Genomic DNA, 16,720 nt, shown 5'->3' on the forward strand with positions numbered 1-16,720 from the left:
ATATTATCTCAACAGTATTGTGGAGCTCCTCTTCCTCTTATAGAATATTATCTCAACAGTATTGTGGAGCTCCTCTTCCTCTTATAGAATATTATCTCCACAGTATTGTGGAGCTCCTCTTCCTCTTATAGAATATTATCTCCACAGTATTGTGGAGCTCCTGTTCCTCTTATAGAATATTATCTCCACAGTATTGTGGAGCTCCTGTTCCTCTTATAGAATATTATCTCAACAGTATTGTGGAGCTCCTGTTCCTCTTATAGAATATTATCTCAACAGTATTGTGGAGCTCCTGTTCCTCTTATATAATATTCTCTCAACAGTATTGTGGAGCTCCTCCTCCTCTTATAGAATATTATCTCAACAGTATTGTGGAGCTCCTGTTCCTCTTATAGAATATTATCTCAACAGTATTGTGGAGCTCCTCTTCCTCTTATAGAATATTATCTCAACAGTATTGTGGAGCTCCTGTTCCTCTTATAGAATATTATCTCAACAGTATTGTGGAGCTCCTGTACCTCTTATAGAATATTATCTCAACAGTATTGTGGAGCTCCTCTTCCTCTTATAGAATATTATCTCAACAGTATTGTGGAGCTCCTGTTCCTCTTATAGAATATTATCTCCACAGTATTGTGGAGCTCCTCTTCCTCTTATATAATATTATCTCAACAGTATTGAGGAGCTCCTCTTCCTCTTATAGGATATTATCTCAACAGTATTGTGGAGCTCCTAGTATAGAATATTATCTCAACAGTATTGTGGAGCTCCTCTTCCTCTTATAGAATATTATCTCAACAGTATTGTGGAGCTCCTCTTCCTCTTATAGAATATTATCTCCACAGTATTGTGGAGCTCCTCTTCCTCTTATAGAATATTATCTCAACAGTATTGTGGAGCTCCTGTTCCTCTTATAGAATATTATCTCAACAGTATTGTGGAGCTCCTGTTCCTCTTATAGAATATTATCTCAACAGTATTGTGGAGCTCCTGTTCCTCTTATAGAATATTATATCAACAGTATTGTGGAGCTCCTCCTCCTCTTATAGAATATTATCTCAACAGTATTGTGGAGCTCCTCTTCCTCTTATAGAATATTATCTCAACAGTATTGTGGAGCTCCTCTTCCTCTTATAGAATATTATCTCAACAGTATTGTGGAGCTCCTCTTCCTCTTATAGAATATTATCTCAACAGTATTGTGGAGCTCCTCTTCCTCTTATAGAATATTATCTCAACAGTATTGTGGAGCTCCTGTTCCTCTTATAGAATATTATCTCAACAGTATTGTGGAGCTCCTCCTCCTCTTATAGAATATTATCTCAACAGTATTGTGGAGCTCCTCTTCCTCTTATAGAATATTATCTCAACAGTATTGTGGAGCTCCTCTTCCTCTTATAGAATATTATCTCAACAGTATTGTGGAGCTCCTCTTCCTCTTATAGAATATTATCTCAACAGTATTGTGGAGCTCCTCTTCCTCTTATAGAATATTATCTCAACAGTATTGTGGAGCTCCTGTTCCTCTTATATAATATTATCTCAACAGTATTGTGGAGCTCCTCTTCCTCTTATAGAATATTATCTCAACAGTATTGTGGAGCTCCTCTTATAGAATATTATCTCAACAGTATTGTGGAGCTTCTGTTCCTCTTATAGAATATTATCTCAACAGTATTGTGGAGCTCCTCTTCCTCTTATAGAATATTATCTCAACAGTATTGTGGAGCTCCTCTTCCTCTTATAGAATATTATCTCAACAGTATTGTGGAGCTCCTGTTCCTCTTATAGAATATTATCTCAACAGTATTGTGGAGCTCCTCTTCCTCTTATAGAATATTATCTCCACAGTATTGTGGAGCTTCTGTTCCTCTTATAGAATATTATCTCAACAGTATTGTGGAGCTCCTGTTCCTCTTATAGAATATTATCTCAACAGTATTGTGGAGCTCCTCTTCCTCTTATATAATATTATCTCAACAGTATTGTGGAGCTCCTCTTCCTCTTATATAATATTATCTCAACAGTATTGAGGAGCTCCTCTTCCTCTTATAGAATATTATCTCAACAGTATTGTGGAGCTCCTCTTCCTCTTATAGAATATTATCTCAACAGTATTGTGGAGCTCCTCTTCCTCTTATAGAATATTATCTCAACAGTATTGTGGAGCTCCTCTTATAGAATATTATCTCAACAGTATTGTGGAGCTCCTCTTCCTCTTATAGAATATTATTTCAACAGTATTGTGGAGCTCCTGTTCCTCTTATAGAATATTATCTCAACAGTATTGTGGAGCTCATCTTCCTCTTATAGAATATTATCTCAACAGTATTGTGGAGCTCCTCTTATAGAATATTATCTCAACAGTATTGTGGAGCTCCTGTTCCTCTTATAGAATATTATCTCAACAGTATTGTGGAGCTCCTCTTCCTCTTATAGAATATTATCTCAACAGTATTGTGGAGCTCCTCTTCCTCTTATAGAATATTATCTCCACAGTATTGTGGAGCTCCTCTTCCTCTTATAGAATATTATCTCCACAGTATTGTGGAGCTCCTGTTCCTCTTATAGAATATTATCTCCACAGTATTGTGGAGCTCCTGTTCCTCTTATAGAATATTATCTCAACAGTATTGTGGAGCTCCTGTTCCTCTTATAGAATATTATCTCAACAGTATTGTGGAGCTCCTGTTCCTCTTATATAATATTATCTCAACAGTATTGTGGAGCTCCTCCTCCTCTTATAGAATATTATCTCAACAGTATTGTGGAGCTCCTGTTCCTCTTATAGAATATTATCTCAATAGTATTATGGAGCTCCTGTTCCTCTTATAGAATATTATCTCCACAGTATTGTGGAGCTCCTCTTCCTCTTATAGAATATTATCTCAACAGTATTGTGGAGCTCCTGTTCCTCTTATAGAATATTATCTCAACAGTATTGTGGAGCTCCTGTACCTCTTATAGAATATTATCTCAACAGTATTGTGGAACTCCTCTTCCTCTTATAGAATATTATCTCAACAGTATTGTGGAGCTCCTGTTCCTCTTATAGAATATTATCTCCACAGTATTGTGGAGCTCCTCTTCCTCTTATATAATATTATCTCAACAGTATTGAGGAGCTCCTCTTCCTCTTATAGAATATTATCTCAACAGTATTGTGGAGCTCCTAGTATAGAATATTATCTCAACAGTATTGTGGAGCTCCTCTTCCTCTTATAGAATATTATCTCAACAGTATTGTGGAGCTCCTCTTCCTCTTATAGAATATTATCTCCACAGTATTGTGGAGCTCCTCTTCCTCTTATAGAATATTATCTCAACAGTATTGTGGAGCTCCTGTTCCTCTTATAGAATATTATCTCAACAGTATTGTGGAGCTCCTGTTCCTGTTATAGAATATTATCTCAACAGTATTGTGGAGCTCCTCTTCCTCTTATAGAATATTATCTCAACAGTATTGTGGAGCTCCTGTTCCTGTTATAGAATATTATCTCAACAGTATTGTGGAGCTCCTCTTCCTCTTATATAATATTATCTCAACAGTATTGTGGAGCTCCTCCTCCTCTTATAGAATATTATCTCAACAGTATTGTGGAGCTCCTGTTCCTCTTATATAATATTATCTCAACAGTATTGTGGAGCTCCTCTTCCTCTTATAGAATATTATCTCCACAGTATTGTGGAGCTCCTCTTCCTCTTATAGAATATTATCTCAACAGTATTGTGGAGCTCCTGTTCCTCTTATAGAATATTATCTCAACAGTATTGTGGAGCTCCTGTTCCTCTTATAGAATATTATCTCAACAGTATTGTGGAGCTCCTGTTCCTCTTATAGAATATTATCTCAACAGTATTGTGGAGCTCCTGTTCCTCTTATAGAATATTATCTCAACAGTATTGTGGAGCTCCTGTTCCTCTTATAGAATATTATCTCAACAGTATTGTGGAGCTCCTGCACCTAAATTTAAACAGTACCAGCAACCAAAATGAGTACCGGAACCTATTTCAGTCCATTTCAGTCCAAGTCATAAGAAGTAGTCAGGTAGGCCTATTTTATGATGTTTCCACTGGATCAGAGCATGACATTGTTCCATTTCACGCTGAGTGGTCATCGAAAGGGAGAGAGCTGGAAAGATTTTTCAAATACATTGAGGCATTACTGTCATTCTCAATGGATGTAAAAACTAACTTGTCTTGCTTGCTGTTTGAGGTGAAGAAAACATTACTTTGAGAAGCTCCTCGGGTCGTGTGTTAAGCCAATCAGAAATACTATCAGATCCCCAAATGTACATTACCATTCAAAAGTTTGGGGTCACTTAGATATTTCCTTGTTTTTGAAAGAAAACCACATTTGTTGTCCAATAAAATAACATCAAATTGATCAGAAATACAGTGTAGACATTGTTAATGTTGTAAATTACTATTGTCGCTGGAAAAGGCTGATTTGTTATGGCATATCTACATAGGCGTACAGAGGTCCATTATCAGCAACCATCCCTCCTGTGTTCCAATGGCACGTTGTGTTAGCTAATCCAAGTTTATCATTTTTAAAAGGTTAATTGATCATTAGAAAAACATTTTGCAATTATGTAAACCCAGCTGAAAACTGTTGTTCTGATTAAAGAAGCAATAAAACTGTCTTTCTTTAGACTAGTTGAGTATCTGGAGCATCAGCATTTGTGGGTTCAATTACAGGCTCAAAATGGCCAGAAACAAATAACTTTCTTCTGAAACTCGTTAGTCTATTCTTGTTCTGAAAAATGAGAAATTGCAAAGAAGCTGAAGATCTCGTACAATGCTGAGTACTACTCCCTTCACAGAACAGCGCAAACTGGCTCTAACCAGAATAGAGAGAGGAGTGGGAGGCCCCGGGGCACAACTGAGCAAGAGGACAAGTACATTACAGTGTCTAGTTTGAGAAACAGACGCCTCACAAGTCCTCAACTGGCAGCTTCATTAAATAGTACCAGCAAAACACCAGTCATCAACGTCAACAGTGAAGAGGCGACTCCGGGATGCTGGTCTTCTAGGCAGAGTTGTAAAGGAACAGCCATGTCTCAGACTGGCCAATATAAATAAAATATTAAAATGGGCAAAAGAACATAGACACTGGACAGAAGAACTCTGCCTAGAAGGCCCTCACCCCGGAGCACCTCTTCACTGTTGACATTGACACATAGTTTAACAAGACTCATGACATCTTTTAGGTAGGCTATTTAATAATAATCATCATTATCATCATCAGAGTAATCGTAATCATCAATCATAATGGGAAAATAAAGTCTAGGCCCAAATTAGCAAATGTTATTCCGCTACCAAATATGTTTGATTATGATAATGTATATGAACCCAAAATGTAATTATGCATATCCTTTTTTTACAGAAAGTGAATAGATCAATTAATAGCGACAGTCACACATTGTGTAAGATTACTTCCCAAGCATAGTCCAATTTCTTTGACTCCTCTAATTTAGAAGGTCGGAGCTCAGCTGCTGAATGTCAAAGAGACAAACCAAAGATACTTCCAAGTGCATCAGAGATGCGTCGTCATCTGGTATTTTACCGCTTGTTCCTAGCCTAAAGCATCGCAGATTTATGTGTCGTTTTAGATCGGTATAAACAATTACAAAGAGGTTGGGAACCCCTGATCTAGAGGACTGGGAGTGACTAGAATACATTGTTAGTAATCTAGAAGACTGGGAGTGACTAGAATACGTTGTTAGTAATCTAGAAGACTGGGAGTGACTCTAGAACACGTTGTGTGTTATCTAGGAGACTGAGTGACTAGAATACATTGTCAGTAATCTAGAAGACTGGGAGTGACTAGAATACATTGTCAGTAATCTAGAAGACTGGGAGTGACTAGAATATGTTGTTAGTAATCCAGAAGACTGGAATACGTCTAGAATACGTTGTCAGTAATCTAGAAGACTGGGAGTGACTAGAATATGTTGTTAGTAATCCAGAAGACTGGGAGTGACTAGAATATGTTGTTAGTAATCCAGAAGACTGGGAGTGACTAGAATATGTTGTTAGTAATCCAGAAGACTGGGAGTGACTCTATAACATGTTATTAGTAATCTAGAAGACTGGGAGTGACTCTATAACATGTTATTAGTAATCTAGAAGACTGGGAGTGACCAGAATACGTTGTTATTATTTAAAACGGCCAGGCTATAAATAAAATCCTAAAGGGTTAAGAGCACACTGTAGGAAAACATCGCAGGGCCTAATAATTGAAACAGCTTATAAACCCTTTATAGCTATTAGTAGAAAGTAAATAGTACAAATCTTTATTTGTAACATAATACCACTGGGTTGTTGGCAGAATAATACCACTGGGTTATTAGCAGAATAATACCACTGGGTTATTAGCAGAATAATACCACTGGGTTATTAGCAGAATAATACCACTGGGTTATTAGCAGAATAATACCACTGGGTTGTTGGCAGAATAATACCACTGGGTTATTAGTAGAATAATACCACTGGGTTATTAGCAGAATAATACCACTGGGTTGTTGGCAGAATAATACCACTGGGTTATTAGTAGAATAATACCACTGGGTTATTAGCAGAATAATACCACTGGGTTATTAGCAGAATAATACCACTGGGTTATTAGCAGAATAATACCACTGGGTTATTAGCATAATAATACCACAGGGTTATTAGCAGAATAATACCACTGGGTTATTAGCATAATAATACCACAGGGTTATTAGCAGAATAATACCACTGGGTTATTAGCAGAATAATACCACTGGGTTATTAGCAGAATAATACCACTGGGTTATTAGCAGAATAATACCACTGGGTTATTAGCAGAATAATACCACTGGGTTGTTGGCAGAATAATACCACTGGGTTATTAGCAGAATAATACCACTGGGTTATTAGCAGAATAATACCACTGGGTTATTAGTAGAATAATACCACTGGGTTATTAGCAGAATAATACCACTGGGTTATTAGCAGAATAATACCACTGGGTTATTAGCAGAATAATACCACTGGGTTATTAGCAGAATAATACCACTGGGTTATTAGCAGAATAATACCACTGGGTTATTAGCAGAATAATACCACTGGGTTATTAGCAGAATAATACCACTGGGTTATTAGCAGAATAATACCACTGGGTTATTAGCAGAATAATACCACTGGGTTATTAGCAGAATAATACCACTGGGTTATTGGTAGAATAATACCACTGGGTTATTAGTAGAATAATACCACTGGGTTATTAGCAGAATAATACCACTGGGTTATTAGCAGAATAATACCACTGGGTTATTAGCAGAATAATACCACTGGGTTATTAGCAGAATAATACCACTGGGTTATTAGCAGAATAATACCACTGGGTTATTAGCAGAATAATACCACTGGGTTATTAGTAGAATAATACCACTGGGTTATTAGCAGAATAATACCACTGGGTTATTAGTAGAATAATACCACTGGGTTATTAGCAGTGAAATGTGATGGACCACACACGGCTGTGCCATAGTTCTTAGTGTGTTAAGTATTAGTCTGGTAAAGTATGGTGATACATCTGGAATAACAGAAACAATGTGTCTCTATCTTCCTTAACAAGAGAGACTGTTGATGACAACAACGATGGTAGATGGAGTAAGAGGAGGTTCACTGCTATTGGTTCAGTACTATGTCAGCAAGTGTCTCTCTACCTTATCAAGAGAGACTGTTGATGACAACAACGATGGTAGATGGAGTAAGAGGAGGTTCACTGCTATTGGTTCAGTACTATGTCAGCAAGTGTCTCTCTACCTTATCAAGAGAGACTGTTGATGACAACAACGATGGTAGATGGAGTAAGAGGAGGTTCACTGCTATTGGTTCAGTACTATGTCAGCAAGTGTCTCTCTACCTTATCAAGAGAGACTGTTGATGACAACAACGATGGTAGATGGAGTAAGAGGAGGTTCACTGCTATTGGTTCAGTACTATGTCAGCAAGTGTCTCTCTACCTTATCAAGAGAGACTGTTGATGACAACAACGATGGTAGATGGAGTAAGAGGAGGTTCACTGCTATTGGTTCAGCACTATGTCAGCAACGTACTCTCTACAGGGCATACTGTTGAGTTTCTAAACACAAGTTGGATGAACTACCATAATCCGTTGGCGTTGCATTAGTAGTCTACAAGACAAGTTAATGACATGATACACAAAGATCACCACAGAGAAACAGACTGTGGTGGGACACACAGATCTCACTTCTATTTGAATCTAATGGCTTGGTATACACTATAAACCAGAACATGCATTTATCCTCATTCTAAACCCTAGAAATATTCTACTACTGTACATCGTAGTTCCACTGTGTAAGGCTGGATGGTGTTGGTGAGCAGGAAGAGGCAGGAAGAGGCAAGAAGAGGCAGGAAGAGGCAAGAAGAGGCAGGAAGAGGCAGGAAGAGGCAAGAAGAGGCAGGAAGAGGCAGGAAGAGGCAGGAAGAAGCAAGAAGAGGCAGGAAGAGGCAGGAAGAGGCAAGAAGAGGCAGGAAGAGGCAGGAAGAGGCAAGAAGAGGCAGGAAGAGGCAGGAAGCAAGAAGAGGCAGGAAGAAGCAGGAAGAGGCAGGAAGAAGCAGGAAGAGGCAGGAAGCAGAAGATCCACTGCATGTTTTTTATATTAAGGCTCTTGGAGCAGGTGCCGGAATTTTAAAAAATATATACAAATCATCCAATGAGATTCTGGAGCACCATGCTTCACCGCTCATATGAATATAAAGAATGAATATCAGTCTGACTAACTCCTAGGGCTCATAGTAACCCTAACTAACCCCTGCAGAGACAGGCAGCCATCTTCAACTCCCATAAATCCCTACAGCTGAGCATATACAGTGCCTTCGGAAAGTATTCAGAATAATACCACTGGAATAATACCACCCCTTGACTTTTTTCCACATTTAGTTTTACGTTACAGCCTTATTCTAAAACGTATTAAATCATTCCCCCCCCTCATTAATCTACACACAATAACCCATAATGACAAAGCAAAAACAGGATTTTAGAAATTTTTGCAAATGTATTAAAAACAAAAAACATATTAGATTTACATAAGTATTCAGACCCTTTACTCAGTACTTTCTTGAAGTATCTTTGGCGGCAACTACAGCCTCGTTGTGTATGACGCTTGTCACGATCGTCTTGATGAGAAAGAACCAAGGCGCAGCGTGTGAAAAATACATTCTCTTTATTTAGAGAAGAGTGAAACACGAAACGAACACTTATGACAAAACAACAAACGACCGTGAAGCTACAAACGTAAGTGCACTACAAAAGCTACAAACGTTATACATAGACAATTACCCACAAACGCATAATGCCTATGGCTGCCTTAAATATGGCTCCCAATCAGAGACAAATGAAAGACAGCTGTCTCTGATTGAGAACCACTCAGGCAACCATAGACATACCTAGACACATTCACTATACACAACCCCATACACTAAACCCAACACCCCCTTTACCATATAACCACCCAAGACGACACAAAACACAAACATTCCCCATGTCACACCCTGACCTAACTAAAATAATAAAGAAAACAAAGAATACTAAGGCCAGGGCGTGACAACGCTACAAGTTTTGCACACCTGTATTTGGGGAGTTTCTCCCATTCTTCTCTGCAGACTCTCTCAAGCTCTGTCAGGTTGGATGGAGAGCATCTCTGCACAGCTATTTTCAGGGCTCTCCAGAGATGTTCGATCGGGTTCAAGTCCAGGCCACTCAAGGACATTCAGAGACTTGTCCCGAAGCCACTAATGCTTTGTCTTGGCTGTGTGCTTAGGCTCATTGTCCTGTTGGAAGGTGTACCTTCGCCCCAGTCTGAGTTCCTGTGCACTCTGGAGCAGGTTTTCATCAAGGATCACTCTGTACTTTGCTCCGTTCATCTTTCCCTCGATCCTGACAAATCTCCCAGTCCCTGCCGCTGAAAAAGGGATGGTGCCACCCCCATGCTTCACCGTAGGGATGGTGCCAGGTTTCCTCCAGACGTGACGCTTGGCATTTGGGACAAAGAGTTGAATCTTGGTTTCATCAGTATACTTTTTAGTATACTGTAAACGAAAGGTATCCTTTCAGTTGAGCGTACTAGCGCTAAGCCTGTCTACCAGAAGTAGATGCGGTTGCTATGTAACCTCTTGCTAGACTTCATGTTCGTAAATTCAAACTGGAGTGCCAGAGTGCGTTCTGAGTGCGCTCTGGGCATTTGTAAATTCAGAGGTTGTCAGGTTGTCCATTTGTAAATTCAGAGGTTGTCAGATTGTCCATTTGTAAATTCAGAGGTTGTCAGGTTGTCCATTTGTAAATTCAGAGGTTGTCAGGTTGTCCATTTGTAAATTCAGAGGTTGTCAGATTGTCCATTTGTAAATTCAGAGGTTGTCAGGTTGTCCATTTGTAAATTCAGAGGTTGTCAGATTGTCCATTTGTAAATTCAGAGGTTGTCAGATTGTCCGTTGGTAAATTCAGAGCGTTGTCAGATTGTCCGTTGGTAAATTCAGAGCGTTGTCAGGTTGTCCGTTGGTAAACTCAGAGCGTTGTCAGATTGTCCGTTGGTAAATTCAGAGCGTTGTCAGATTGTCCGTTGGTAAATTCAGAGCGTTGTCAGGTTGTCCGTTGGTAAATTCAGAGCGTTGTCAGATTGTCCGTTGGTAAATTCAGAGCGTTGTCAGGTTGTCCGTTGGTAAATTCAGAGCGTTGTCAGATTGTACGTTGATAAATTCAGAGCGTTGTCAGATTGTCCGTTGGTAAATTCAGAGCGTTGTCAGATTGTCCGTTGGTAAATTCAGAGCGTTGTCAGATTGTCCGTTGGTAAATTCAGAGGTTGTCAGGTTGTCCGTTGGTAAATTCAGAGGTTGTCAGTTGTCCGTTGGTAAATTCAGAGGTTGTCAGATTGTCCATTGGTAAATTCAGAGCGTTGTCAGATTGTCCGTTGGTAAACTCAGAGCGTTGTCAGATTGTCCGTTGGTAAATTCAGAGGTTGTCAGGTTGTCCGTTGGTAAACTCAGAGGTTGTCAGGTTGTCCGTTGGTAAATTCAGAGCGTTGTCAGATTGTCCGTTGGTAAATTCAGAGGTTGTCAGATTGTCCGTTGGTAAATTCAGGGCGTTGTCAGATTGTCCGTTGGTAAATTCAGAGGTTGTCAGATTGTCCGTTGGTAAATTCAGAGCGTTGTCAGATTGTCCGTTGGTAAACTCAGAGCGTTGTCAGATTGTCCGTTGGTAAATTCAGAGGTTGTCAGATTGTCCGTTGGTAAATTCAGAGCGTTGTCAGATTGTCCGTTGGTAAACTCAGAGCGTTGTCAGATTGTCCGTTGGTAAACTCAGAGCGTTGTCAGATTGTCCGTTGGTAAATTCAGAGGTTGTCAGGTTGTCCGTTGGTAAATTCAGAGCGTTGTCAGATTGTCCGTTGGTAAATTCAGAGCGTTGTCAGATTGTCCGTTGGTAAACTCAGAGGTTGTCAGGTTGTCCGTTGGTAAATTCAGAGCGTTGTCAGATTGTCCGTTGGTAAATTCAGAGGTTGTCAGGTTGTCCGTTTGTAAACTCAGAGCGTTGTCAGATTGTCCGTTGGTAAACTCAGAGCGTTGTCAGATTGTCCGTTGGTAAATTCAGAGGTAGTCAGGTTGTCCGTTGGTAAATTCAGAGCGTTGTCAGATTGTCCGTTGGTAAATTCAGAGCGTTGTCAGATTGTCCGTTGGTAAATTCAGAGCGTTGTCAGATTGTCCGTTGGTAAATTCAGAGGTTGTCAGGTTGTCCGTTGGTAAATTCAGAGCGTTGTCAGATTGTCCGTTGGTAAATTCAGAGGTTGTCAGATTGTCCGTTGGTAAATTCAGAGCGTTGTCAGATTGTCCGTTGGTAAATTCAGAGCGTTGTCAGATTGTCCGTTGGTAAACTCAGAGCGTTTCGCTCTCGGGGCGTTCAGAGCGCACAGTGGATGTTCTGGCCTGAGTAGGGTTGATCCAAGCATTCTGACCTCAGAATGGCAGTAGAGAACCCAAGCTATCTGGCTAAGGTTGGCAGCTTGCTAGCTACTTCCAGACACAAATGAGAGAACACCCCACTCTGACCATTTTACTCCCCCCAGCAGAGCTGGTTAGGCTGTTTTCATGTTATCCAGAGCGTTGGTGACTGTAACTGTGCTAATGGCAACAATTTAATTATGCTTTTTTTGTCGACGTTTACTGACACCGGCCATATTCAACGGGTGTTGAGTGTTCGTAAATTCATCAGATATTCTGAGCTTTGGCACACTCTGACGAGAGTGCTCTGAAATCGGGGTACATAGCCAGAGCAAACTTACGAACGCATCGAATTAACAATGTCCATTGAAAACGCACAACGACTATACCACTTAGCTAAGCTAAGAATGACGTGAATAATCAAGTCAATAAACATTGGGTAGTTAGTTACATAGCATATAGTTAATATACTGGCAAACTCGACTTATTAGTAGACAACTAACATTAGGTACCTAGCTAACATACCGGTACATACTGCTGTAATGCTATGCCAGTCGTAAGGATAGAGTAGCTAACATACCGGTACATACTGCTGTAATGCTATGCCAGTCGTAAGGATAGCGTAGCTAACATACCGGTACATACTGCTGTAATGCTATGCCAGTCGTAAGGATAGAGTAGCTAACATACCGGTACATACTGCTGTAATGCTATGCCAGTCGTAAGGATAGAGTAGCTAACATACCGGTACATACTGCTGTAATGCTATGCCAGTCGTAAGGATAGCGTAGCTAACATACCGGTACATACTGCTGTAATGCTATGTGGTTCGTAAGGATAGCGTAGCTAACATACCGGTACATACTGCTGTAATGCTATGTGGTTCGTAAGGATAGCGTAGCTAACATACCGGTACATACTGCTGTAATGCTATGTGGTTCGTAAGGATAGTGTAGCTAACATACCGGTACATACTGCTGTAATGCTATGCCAGTCGTAAGGATAGCGTAGCTAACATACCGGTACATACTGCTGTAATGCTATGTGGTTCGTAAGGATAGCGTAGCTAACATACCGGTACATACTGCTGTAATGCTATGTGGTTCGTAAGGATAGCGTAGCTAACATACCGGTACATACTGCTGTAATGCTATGCTATGTGGTTCGTAAGGATAGCGTAGCTAACAAATTGTCAGCCAACATAACATGTAACTTTGAAAAGTAATTACTTTATACATTGCTCAACATTTTCTTAACATTTGTTATAATTAGTTAAAGCAATTAATTTGTATCCACTCTCGTCGGACTTCGGCTGCATATTTTCTGCCATTTTCTTCAAATCTGAAAATGTTGTGAAGATACGCCCATTTTCGGAAGAATTGCATTATGGGCCCTAAAAACACGTAAATAGTGTCCACTGCTTGTATACTATATGGTCTACTACACAGCCTTCAAGCACTCTGTCAACCCTATCAAAACATGCCAATATAATATGTTACTAGCTACGCTACAAATGAACAATTAATCTAGTAATAATATAGCTAGTTAGTTAGTTTAACAGGCAAACACAACCTAAAACTAATGTTATGAAAGGTAGATGACTAGCTGTCAATTATTCGCTAGCTAGATACCAATTATTCCTGGCTAGCTAGTTATCCAGTTAGCCCTATTGACTTACTATGGAGTTAGGATCTATGCACACTTCAGTGGGTATTGTAGGCAGGTAAACCAAAATAACACAGTATGTATTTAGCCTCCCGGGTGGCGCAGTGGTCTAGGGCACTGCATCGCAGTGCTAGCTGCGCCACCAGAGTCTCTGGGTTCACGCCCAGGCTCTGTCGCAGCCGGCCATAACCGGGAGGTCCGTGGGGCGACGCACAATTGGCATAGCGTCGTCCGGGTTAGGGAGGGTTTGGCCGGTAGGGATATCCTTGTCTCAGTATGTAAATGTAATAAAATGTATGCACTCTACTGTAAGTCGCTCTGGATAAGAGCGTCTGCTAAATGACTAAAATGTAAATGTATTTATTAACATATCAAGATAAAAGGCAACATATGAGCTGTGCAATGGCAACATTTCATTCCTGAAGTTGTGAGTTCATTTTCTCTCGCTTCAGCCCAAATAATCTCTACCATTAATTTCAATACATTTTGCGTTGTTTTTTTACGTGGTTGGTCATATTTCCGCACATTCTTTCCATCGAAGCTTCCATTGATGAATGCTTCGGAATGTGTACAAGTGGAATATGCATCTGAGAAGGGCCGCTACGTTTCGTAAACTTTCATTTGGATCCATGCTCCAACTGATCCGTGCTCCAACTGATCCGCGCTCCAACTGATCCGCGCTCCAACTGATCCGCGCTCCAACTGATCCACGCTCCAACTGATCCACACTCCAACTGATCCATGCTCCGTTTAGGTATAGTTTAACATAATGTTTAGGTATAGTTTCACAACAACAAAAAATAAAATTATAACATAACTCAAACGGAAGGAATTTGCATTTTGGCGCAAAAAAGTTAAGTATTTGGTCCAATATTCATAGCATGCAATGACTACATCAAGCTTGTGACTCTACACATTTCTTGGATGCATTTGCTGTTTGTTTTGGTTGTTTCAGATTATGTTGTGCCTAATAGAAACGAATGGTAAATAATGTTTACCAGCAAGAGTTCTCCATTAGGGGCTAGATATGAATAGAGATACGAGTCAAGGCGATAAGAGATATCCAGATATAAGATATTCTTACTGCACCAACACATTGAAACCACTGAGAGACGGTAAAATAAGGACCGCAGTAGGCTACTTAAACAGCAATGTTGTGTGACTGCTTAAAAAACACCATTGGGGCATTAGGTCTCCTTATGGTGGGTAGTCACGTCACCATCTAAACAAGGACTATATTTCTGGTTACTGCTAAAACAAGAGGGCCAAACAACTAGCGGTTAGATTCCTTTGTCTTCACTGGGAAGACTTCAGTATGTGCTGAGAGGGGGAAAAGGATAGTGTTGATCGTGTTGCTGTTCCAAACGACCCTGGAGTCATACAACTCTGATAAAACAAGAGACTGAATAGAAACAGTAACCTTCCACTGTAGTCTGTCTGTCTGTCTCTTTTCCACTGTAGTCTGTCTGTCTGTCTCTTTTCCACTGTAGTCTGTTTGTCTGTCTATCTCTTTTCCACTGTAGTCTGTCTGTGTCTTTTCCACTGTGGTATTGTATATAAGGATAATACGGTGTTGAATTACTGTAGAACAGACTCAACTGAGTCACCAGTGAGTATTGGTTATCGGCTTGGTTTGCAGAACAGGGGTAAGAAACTACTATCCCGTTTGGAAACTATCCCAATGTATCTGAACTCTTTTAAAAGGCCACTTAACAGAGATATATTCCCACACTCTGCTAACTCATAGTAGCTATGAGGACGTGTTAGTACCTAACGCATGGCGAATATGGTTCCATACTGTAACCATTCTTATTTCTTTCTTCTGTAGAGTGATTGAAGAGGGCTCCCGAGAGGCGCAGCAGTCTAAGGCACTGCATCTCAGTGCTTGAGGCGTCACTACAGACACACTGGTTCGATTCCAGGCTGTATCACAACCGGCCGTGATTGGGAGTCCCATAGGGACAATTGGCCCAGCGTCGCCCGGGTTTGGCCGGCGTAGGCCGTCTTTGTAAATAAGAATTTGTTCTTAACTGACTTGCCTAGTTAAATAAAGGTAAAACATCTAATAAAATCAAAAAAAAGAGGCCTGGGGGGCCTGGAGAGCCCCCCCCCACCCCAAGCATCATCTCCTGTAATGGCTCTGATTGCTCTCTCTCTTCCTCTCGGGAATTCAATCTTTTTCAGTCTTTACTTTTTTTTTTATCAAACTTGAAATGGTAAAATCCGATGTAATTGTATTCATGGATTTAAAAAAATGATTATAGAAAGGAAAAGGAGAAAGTGGAAAATAACATGAACAGATGTAATGTCCACTTATTATCGGTGCTTGACAGGGGCGCGTAGTAAAAGTGAAAATTTTCCACTTCAGCGGCGTAAAGATTCTCGTGCCATAAACGTCGACGCGACGGGTTCAAAGAGGATACTCGACGCCGATTGGATGGTGAGAGGATACGTGACAAACCATTAGGCTACACTTTAATAATAGTATATTGGGTTATCTTTAACACAAAAACGCTTTGTTCCAAAATGTGATAACACACAATCTAGACATTCAAGTAACTTTTTATCTGATACAATGCAACACAGTTTGAAGTTAGACATTTGAAGATGATCACAATGAAGAGGATGAGAACGCTACTTACTCTTTAGCGCCGTTATCAACATATTCCCGTCTTTGATCAGTTCTTTGATGAATTTGTTTGTCCGGTCCAACTCTATTTCGTGATATTTTAGCCGTTCTCTGAAATCAGGGCTATCCAGAAAAGAATCGCTAAACTCCAGAGTTGGGAGTCCCATTGTGAACTCGAAAGTAAGACTATGTGTCCCGCACAATAAACTATGTTTAAGTTATTTTCCGATCATAAAAGTATTTACCTAACAGAAGTGTGTTTTCATCATGCTATACCGGTGTTATTCGCAATCTAGAGTTGTCGAAACTTTTTTTCCTCCCACTTTCCCTGTACTTCCGCCGTAGATAAGTTCTTTTCTCATCTACATTTTCTCCAGAGCCCCTCACCAAAATAACCCGTGATTGAGAGACTCCTGCTGGTAAGGTTTGGGACGCGTTTTG

The 16,720-nt window shown here is 40.1% G+C and overlaps 1 protein-coding gene across 1 annotated transcript in view; it reads right to left on the reverse strand.

Annotated features, from left to right (window-relative positions):
• Window positions 1-16,623, reverse strand: part of LOC120018024 (rho GTPase-activating protein 42-like) — a 97,468-nt gene extending 80,845 nt beyond the window's left edge. The window contains exon 1 of the mRNA XM_038960978.1: window positions 16,293-16,623. Coding sequence (XP_038816906.1) covers window positions 16,293-16,446 — 154 coding nt within the window. The 5' untranslated portion in view covers window positions 16,447-16,623. The remainder of the gene's footprint in view (window positions 1-16,292) is intronic.
• Window positions 16,624-16,720: the final 97 nt, after the last annotated feature.

This window comes from Salvelinus namaycush, chromosome 23, assembly GCF_016432855.1.
Source record: "Salvelinus namaycush isolate Seneca chromosome 23, SaNama_1.0, whole genome shotgun sequence".
Classification (NCBI taxonomy): Eukaryota; Metazoa; Chordata; class Actinopteri; order Salmoniformes; family Salmonidae; genus Salvelinus; species Salvelinus namaycush.